This window comes from Asparagus officinalis, chromosome 8 (genome assembly GCF_001876935.1).
Source record: "Asparagus officinalis chromosome 8, Aspof.V1, whole genome shotgun sequence".
In the NCBI taxonomy this organism is placed as follows: domain Eukaryota; kingdom Viridiplantae; phylum Streptophyta; class Magnoliopsida; order Asparagales; family Asparagaceae; genus Asparagus; species Asparagus officinalis.
In genome coordinates this window covers 68,258,422-68,267,924 of record NC_033801.1, presented here as the reverse complement: position 1 = coordinate 68,267,924, position 9,503 = coordinate 68,258,422, and the positions used below count along the sequence as shown (strand labels likewise).

At 39.5% G+C, this 9,503-nt stretch overlaps 1 protein-coding gene across 1 annotated transcript in view; it reads right to left on the bottom strand.

Moving 5' to 3' along the window:
* Window positions 1–9,503, bottom strand: part of LOC109822128 (protein SPIRRIG) — a 28,294-nt gene that overhangs the window by 6,905 nt on the left and 11,886 nt on the right. The window contains 5 exon segments of the mRNA XM_020388291.1: window positions 1,022–4,081; window positions 4,713–6,363; window positions 6,457–7,553; window positions 7,630–7,732; window positions 7,807–8,532. Of these exon segments, the coding sequence (XP_020243880.1) occupies window positions 1,022–4,081; window positions 4,713–6,363; window positions 6,457–7,553; window positions 7,630–7,732; window positions 7,807–8,532 (6,637 nt within the window).

Here is a 9,503-nt window from a genome sequence, read left to right as displayed (position 1 = left end):
GGGGACACAAAATAGTAAACCTAACAAATAAAACCATGATACATTTAATTACAGCAAGAAGCAACCCCTAACATTTATAAATTATAATGTGATAAATAGCTGGAAAGCCCAGCTTCCATGTCATGTTTATCGTAGACATGCTTACAGGCAAGGATGCAGGATGACTAATTTTAAGATCCATCGACCCCCAAGCATCAAAACCTAACCATAGTTGCTAAGTGTACTTGGGTTATCTTTCTTAGTTATCCCTGGCCCCCCCCCCTAACACTCCACGCCCCTCCAAAACAAAGAAAAAAGTATCCATCAACCAAAAAATGAGGTCATAAGAGGGTAAATATTGAGATATTTGGTAATGGATATAGGTAAATTAATTGCCACAAGAAAGGCAAAATATGTCAATGAGAGATTTATGATGATGCAAACTTTGACCATCCATGAAGGACTTCTGGTCAGAAAAACTTCAGTTACTTAGTTCTGTAAGCCTCAAGATACACATTTTCCATCTTTGAACCCAACCTAATGAGTTACTTACAGACAAACCTAAGTTGTTTCTTATTATTATTTATCATGTCCTGAAACATTTCAGGTAACACACTGTATTATGACATATTTTATCCCATCCATCTAAGGGTTCCTTGTGTTCTATATTGAGTAGCAGTTCATCATGCAACAATAAGACGAATGATCTAGAAAATTTTAAAATAGACAAAATATAGTCCATGACTCCATATACAAGTTCATATTATGAAGATCATGATCAATGGTGTAGATCGCTCATTAGGACAAGTCGTCATATAGTTCGGTAGGTTAGAACCAATGTTTTACTTCAAATACCACTTTCAAAATGAACTATCATACATTTCCCAATACCATTTTCATGATAGATATTATAACATAAATGCATTTCTAGAACAGTAATGCCTCAACTTACAAAAGTCCATCCTAGAGTTAAAAGGTGGCAACTCAAGAATTGTGTAGACAATGAAAGTATGTGAAGAGATAAAGTAAACCGAGAACATACATGCTGTTCCGTGGGAGATTCATTGCAACCAAGTTTTTGAAGACTTCTTCCCTCTCCTTTTTATGGAAAACAAGAAGATCATTACATCCATCCATGCTAAATATCTCAACAGCAACAGGACGCAATTGATATTCACGTTTCAGAAGCTCATGAATGCTATCAAGCTTCCACATGTGCCAGGGATGAGGAAGATTACCACTACTGCAGGCCATCTCCTTTCCCCATGCACCTCCATTGTATGCCCAGGCTCTTCCACCTGCCAGCGATTTAACTGTCATGCCCCAGGAAGGTGACTTTACTTGGCATTCACTGCTGCCTGGCACATCCTTTATCACACCCAAAGCTTGATCAATCACAGAAAGGTTATCTTCATTTTCTTTTTCACATATGCACCCTGAGTCATCAATGTAAAAGTTTTCAATTACATAGAGGCAGAGATCACCTATGAGGAATATGCCATCATGCTTGTCAAGACCTACAACACGTTCACAATTATATCTGAAACGTATTTTTTCAGATGGTTCAAGAAAAGGTCTTATAAGATATTCCCCATTGTCATGCAATTCCTTCTCTGACTTATCCTCTGGAAATCTCATATCATCAACTCTCATGGAGGATGACTGCCTTGGGGAAGCTATATCAGATCTAGCATGTGTGCTTTCCGTCATTGGAACCGAATAGGAGCTCTTGGCACCAAACTCCTGGGCAGAGTGCAAACTTGGCTCATTAATACTGCTACAATGATCATCGTTCCACCCAAGCTGAGCTGATCCAGGGTTTTCAACTTTGAACCCATCATCATCTTTGAACGAGGACCCAGGAAAATCTCCTTCATCAAAACTTCTTTCATTAGTTCCTTCATACAGAATGTTTAAATATGAATCTGAGTCAGTTTCAGATGTGCCTAGAGAATTCTCAACATTTTTGCTGACAATATTTGCTCCATCCAGTTCAAAACCTCCAGTAAGAACATTTTGAATCATGTCAACTGTTAGTTTGCAACGTTCTAGTTTCTTACGCATTCTGTATGGCCCTTCAATGGGACAAAGCTTCCACTCAAGTTCCGTAGGAGAATTGCGAATAGGAAAGATTCCTCGTTCATGTATAAGTTGCTGGATATGACTCTGCCATTCGCTCTCAGCATGAAGAACCCACCCATATTTATCTTGACGAATAACTCTTAACTCAGTTGACATTAAATCTCGACCCAATTCAAGAGCATACCTTCTCTCGTTCAATTGTTCCCAATGCTTTATGTCAAATTTTGAAGCTTCTCGAAACTTTCTGCCCATTTCTCTTTTTCTCCGGATCTCCATACCTTTTATTCTTACTCCAGGAAATTTTGCAGACCCACCAACATATTGTACCCACATAATTGAAGCACATTGCTCCAAAACCTTAATGATATTTGGTTCAAACTTCTGAAACCATTCAAAGAAAGCAGAAGGATTTCCTGTCAATAATCTATCAAAACCCCCATGAAGAACATCCAGACTTGGGCCTTGATTTGGTTTAGAGACAAGCAAGTCTTCAAGTGCTGGCCGCCGATGCAATAGAAGATGCTTGATAATATCTACTGCTATGTTTCGAGCATACTGTCTATTATCAGTGAGAAGAGAGATCAGATTTATACAGAGACAGCAAACAAAGTCGGTATCAATATTGCTCGGGCAGAGTATAAGTCGCTTGTTAGCAACTATTAGCTGCAAAATTGTGCAAATATCAATAGCAGACTCATCCTGTGATATTTTCGGTACCGATCCCTTCTCACCCTCAATCTGAAAGCCCAAACCAGAAACAAAGTCTGCCTCTCCAATAGACACCAGGAATGAAGGCAGGAAACAGTACATGATCATGCGATTGGTATTTTTCAGAATGGCGTGAACATATGACTCAAGTTGCTTGCTTCCCCTTGTGATGGATAAAAGTCCTTTCCCACAAGCTGCTGCTTCTTCAACACGGCCATCTTTGTTAGCAAGTTGTAACATAGACAAGAGAAACTCTAATGTTCTTAACACTCCAATTGGCTGAGGGAAGGAACCCATATATACCCGATCTACAATCATCCAACATAGACTCTCTAAGTTTAAGGACCAACGACTCTTGTCGAATTTTTTCTCATCTTCCTCATCATCACGCAGAAGACGCCTTTCCAGAAAGTTCATCAATCTACTTAAACACAAACCCTGGAAGACTAAAGTAGATTCCGAATCCACATACAGTGGAACAGTCTCTAGAATGCTCTCCACTATTTGGGTTGCTTTTAATTGTTCCAAGATAATATCAGCGAGAACTTCCGCAATGAAATCCAAAACAGCAGTAGCTGCAGCAGAACAAGGACCACCTCCATATCCTGAATCATCAATGTCAAGCAATAGGCTTGGAGTAACTGGGAAGATTACATTTGAGGAAGCTGTTCCTTGGAAACTTGCTCTTAAATCAGGCGATGCATCAAAATCATTCATAGACATTGAAGAACCCATGGAAGGAGTTGACTGTACCTTTGCATCATTATTATTTCCAGTGCTACCGAGCCAAGATGTCAATGCAAGTACGGGGGATGCACTTGGTGTCACTGATATTTTTGAATTCGATTTCTCAGAGAAAACAGGAGAAGTGGGAATATTCATCGTGGAAGAACTAATCGAATCCGTTGTTTGGTTGAAATCTGGTATCCCATTGGAAGTATGAATTTTTTGTTCAGATTTATCAGAAGTAACTGACATCAAGCCAAGACTTTGCTCCTCAGAATTTTGAGCAACTTGGCCATTTTCTTCTACCAATGTCTCGCTAGATGCTTGGAGAGGTAAAGCTATTTCTTTCACACCATTATTACCCAAAATATAGCTTGTCTGCGCTACGATATCTTCTGAACTAGTACTTTTCTGCTCTTGAGGGAAACTTCCAACACTTACTGAAGTTTGGACAGACTGTTCCTGCTCCTGGGGAATACAAGAAAATGCAGTTTGCGAGCTTTTATTGTCATCAACATCATTCAAGTTCCTCTCATCTGGAACTGCAGGTGAGAGGTCTTTTGCCCTTTTCAACCCCAAATTAGCCCTGAACAGAATAAAATAATTGTTATAGAAAAGAGAATCAATATCAGTAGTTGGTGTGAAACGATATAAAATGCAGTACACCATGCACAAGAGAGAAACCAAATATCAGTTTGACTTTGAAAATACCCACAACTGTGTTTAGGGATTTAACCATACTTCTCACACACAAGTGTATACATGTGTATACATATACTGATATACATACTATACATATCTAGAGAAACACACGTGTATATGTACATGCGTGTATATATATGGAGGAGGAAAAAATCAGTAGGTGATGGCAGCTCATTTCGCTAAATGAGTTATCAAGGAAGAGACAAGCAAATGAGGCCCCCTCCTAGTCATATTGGAGCAATGGATACTCCTATCTCATGGCAGCTGATTTGACTGATAAGCTACCAGCACATATTCAGTACCGCAGGTGCATGCGCACACTCGCGCGCACACAAGCCATCTACATCCAAGATATTCGAGTGTCATGAATCAACAAACTACCAACATTCTACATCAATACAAAAATTATTCACACAAGGTGGGCATAACTTCCCTGGATCTTAACATAATCGAAATGGTGCATTCAAGGTGCATGCAATGAAAATGCTAAAGGCCAATAGAATACATCAACAAACCTGACACATGAAAAATAAAGATCCACGCAGCTTTCCAGAAACTCTGTTCGCCTGCACGCTGCAGAGAATGGGGGCGACATTTTTGCCAAGTCAACCATAAACCGTAATATTGAGGTGACTGCAGCAGGTGCTGCTGCTTCCCCGCCCATTAACCGTGCTGCATAAGTTTTATGCATCAGAGCTTCACCCTGAAGATCCCCTACCACGTCTGCTGTTTCTTCTGCAAGTTCTGCCATTAAGCTACCATTGAGGTGGGAAGGATTAGCATTTTGGTAGGCGAGCATTGCTTGCATGCTCAATCTATCAAATGTATTCTTAGCCATAGCAACCACAGATTCTATTAGCTCCGCAAATTTCAACTCCCCGCAATTTCCATCATTGGGCACAAGGGCATGAAAGTCCAGCATCCGAACCTCAGGCACCCTTGGATAGACAGCTTTCCCAAACATCAGACAGAAAAGGATGTAGTATATTTCTGGAGAATCGTAAAAGCTTGGAAGCACCCTTATCAGCCCCTGGTAACCTCCACTAACGCGGAATTTGCTAACAAATGTTGGCGAAGAAGCAAGGCAGACTCCAAGAAGAGTCATGACCCATCTCATACTGGTTGGATGCACGGCTTCATCAAGAAAATATGTGATCAGCTTGGAAGAAACAATTTTATGCCATTGCTCAAGCAACTCATCAGACTTTATAGTCACCTGTAGGTCAATAAGCATCTCTAGTAACATGTTTCTTACAATTACATGTTTTCCCATTGTCTCACGAACAATTTGAGAACGATTTATCAGTTCAGGAGGATCAAATGTCATAACTACAAACCTGACAACAAGTTCTAACTCAGAAACTAAAAAACCATCCTCCAGGATAACACCAAGCAACACTACCAACTTTTCTAAGACAGGAACTTCCACATCCCCGCGTTGTAGAGTCACTAGCAAATGCTGAACTAGGTTTATCCGACGTAAGATGGTCAGATTATGATTCCTGTACCAATGCATGGATACCATCCTCTCAAGAAAGCCAAGTAATGCAATTTGAATTGAAACAGGAGCTGTAACCCACAATGTCCAGTCCAACAGGACATGCTCAACCATATCTGCATTTGAAAGAACAATGCAGCTTGGATTTTCTTCTGTGACTTCTGTATTCTCAAGCTCTGAAAGATGACTGAATGAATCCTTCTGTATTGAGAAATCATCCATATCTCCATGTGATCCAGCGGAGAAATTTTCATCCGGAAATTTTGCCAACGAAAGATCCTCAAAGCTAGCTTCAGGGGAAGTTCCGGAAGAGAAAGCTACAGATCTGCTTATTTGCAATTTTTGTGGTTCAGAAAAAGAGGCCTCGCATGCAGCAATCTGGAAGAAAGTCTCAAGTGACTTCATATCAAACAATGACATCCGACGATGCAGAAAGAGTGCAAGCAAATGGTAACCTCGTAATGCTTGCATTTGCATCACATTGTGAGGACTCTGATCTAATGCGCAAGCAAGTAACTCCAATGCCATCTGCAGCATATCACGAGTTTCAGCAGCCTCAACAAGAGCAAGAACAACAGCCATCCCACCAACTGTGCGTATACTGTCTCCAATAACACGCTGGTTGCAGATATAAATATCTCCATTAAGACGGCCAAAACGGGGGATACCTGTAGGCAAGAGAAATAAGCATTAATCTTGCATCTTTGAAAAACTGTGAGTTAATTAAAAATCACCTACAACAGTGTCAACGGTGGACTCACCACCAATGGGGGATGCAGCCGCTGACAGAGGATCTACAAGATTGAGCATAGATAACGTGCCGGATGACCTAAATGCTTCAGAGGATGTCCCGTCAAATGCAAAAATGAGCTTCTTTCCACATAGCTGCAAAGAGAGGCTGGACAATCTTTCCAAATCCCAAACAATCCCACTGCCATCTACCTTGGGAATCCCTTGTTTACCACTAATATCAGATCTCTGTGGATTTGACACCACAGATGATTCAACATCCAATGAATCTAAGATTGCCATACTCCCACCACCACAAGCCTGGTTTGGAACAAATCTCAGAAGATCTGTATCTTGAAATAGCCCTCTATATCCTCGACCAAGGATATACATGAAACAAATGCTTCCGGACGTGAGTACCTCCTCAAAAAGATAGCAACAGCGTACCCTCCATGACAAGTCAGTGATTTTTGCACGTGTAACTGGTGTACCTAGAGTAACTTGCAGCGACTTGCCAACTGGAGAAGGAGAATAACCTAGCTTTCCTGTGTGCCTTAACTTTCCATTAACATAAACATATGCTACACTGGCTTGGAAGAGTCCAGCTAATGCATTAGGTTTGCTGTGAACAACAGCAAGATGATGCCACCTTCCTTCCTCCATTTCTATACTAGGAAATGACAAAGAAGAATTGTTACTTGTTGAAAGGGTTATGACACCATTGTCCTGCAGATAAATTTCAGCATACAACGTGTTTGGATCATCAACTGCTCCAACCGAAAATATACGCAACACATGTCCGCTGGAGGTCGACCTTCTGGAAGATACAGTCTTCAGGGATTCTGACTCTTTAGCTTGATTTTTTAAGAAATTGTGATACTGAAACCAACAAACAAAGGAGTACCCAGCCACAGGAGGCCACGTTCTTTCCCCTAAGGATACCTGAACAGAAGCATGACCAATTCTGCTCATGTCCATCTCGATAAAAGGAGCCAGTGCAACATTCTCTGAACGCATGTCTTCCATTTGAATTAAGTTCTCCATCATATCAACAAGAAGATGTCCTGAACTTTTTGCTTTCATCTGAAGAATGTATCTTACAAGTAGTCGAAGCTCTGAAGACGAAAGCCTGTTACCAGGAGCATATTATTTCGTCACAAGTTGAGCTAGAAAACACTAAGCAAATGAAAGAACTGGGTACCAACCTGTAAGCACCAAGAACCTCCACGATACGCAAAGCATGCACGAGCAATGGAGATGAACCAGCCAAAAATGGGTTAATTGTCTCCAGGAGTAGTCCAATGCAACCTAAATCATGCCCAAAACCAAATGAGAATATTGCTATGCAGGAAGTTACAGAAAGTACCTGGAGTTTCTCTTACCTACAGAAGTTAGGTTTTCCTGATTGAAGGGGCCACCATGTACAAGTTTCTCAATGAACTTCAATAGATCTAGCTGCACTTTTGGAGTAAAGAGTAGTAAGGAGCGGATCAATACTCCAACAGAACTAGCATTATACACCCGCTCCCTTTCAGGCTTCAATGCTCCAAGTGGTGCACTAGAAAGAAAACTTGACTCATCCTCAAAAGTATCAGATAATGAAACACTTCCTTGCACCACGCTTGATGGAGAAACAACAATTTCAAGTGCTAGCTCCAAAAACAACTGAATAACTTGCTTCTCGCAGTCCACACAGAGAAAACCGGACTCACAAAGAAGATCATAGAAGGCTTGTGATGACATTATTGCATGCAGGCGCAATCTGTTAATGGGATTATTGCACACTCCAGCTGTCACAACACGCAATAGATAACTAAATAATTTGATATTAGCAATTAAACAAGATTGAGGATCAAGGCCTTCAGTTCCACTCTGGATATTATGTAAACATGTCAATAAAAGGGAAAATCCAGTTGCTTCTCCAAAAACTCTCTGTGATGAAGTATTTGCCCCGAGAATACGCCATAGTGACCCTAAAGTGTCACATTTTGCATCATCTTGAAGTTTGTATTGTGATCCTGATGCACTTGTAACCATTCCGCTCTTAAGAATTTCAATCAGTGCCCCTAATTCTTCCGGGTGAGCCTGTCAGAGGTAGGAACATATTACCAAAGGAAAATGTATCATACATTTACACATTCTCATGCTTGTTTTATTAAGATAAAAATTAGGGTAAACTTAAAGAAATAATCACAAGAATCATAAAAGCTCCTTATAATTATTACTTAATGGACAAAACCCTCTAAATTTACACGACTGAATCACATGCACTCCCTCTTTAATTAATGATGCAATTTGTGACATAGTTGACAAAAATAACCTCACTTCCTCCTTATTTCTATTATTTAGAGTTTGTGTTTATCATTTTTATGTAATTTCGATATCTTATTTTGAGCCCTCAAAATGATCACTAAAATCAGAAAATATGTATGTATTAGTTAGTTGATTAAAAACCTCCTATTAACGCTCTTGCCAAATTATCTACATGGCTGATATGCCTCTGATATTAAGAAGAATTATGCCTATTTTTCTATTTAAAAATTTCTTTGCTTTTTTATAAGTTATATAATCATTTCTACAATTCATGGTATCAAGTCTTAGATTTTTGTATTATGTTTTTCTTAAAATTCAACAATGGGATTGAGTTGGATGGTGGAATTTTGAAAATAATATTTTAATTTAGTAAGTTTTTTTTATAGTTTTCATTTACCTTATTCTTTATAAGGAGAAAAGTGCAGATGAACAAGGAGAGTAACATAGGGTTAGACTTCCAGTTTTAGGTCTAAATCAAATAATATGTAAAGCATAACTATAAATGATACAAAGTAATAAGGAGAAAGATGAGGGTAGAAATCCAAAGAGTAATAAAATGCATCATTAACTTTGGAAGCAAGTCAGTCTGACTCAATCATATAAACTTTGGTGGATTTTTTTATCAACTGATAAACACAGAGATGTTTTTATTCTAGTGGTTACCTTGGGTAGGCTTCTGTAATTTATCCTAAAAATTATGAAATGAAATGGTTTGCAGGCGAAAACTACAGACCGTAAACATCAGGCTGCAAATGCTAACAGTTAC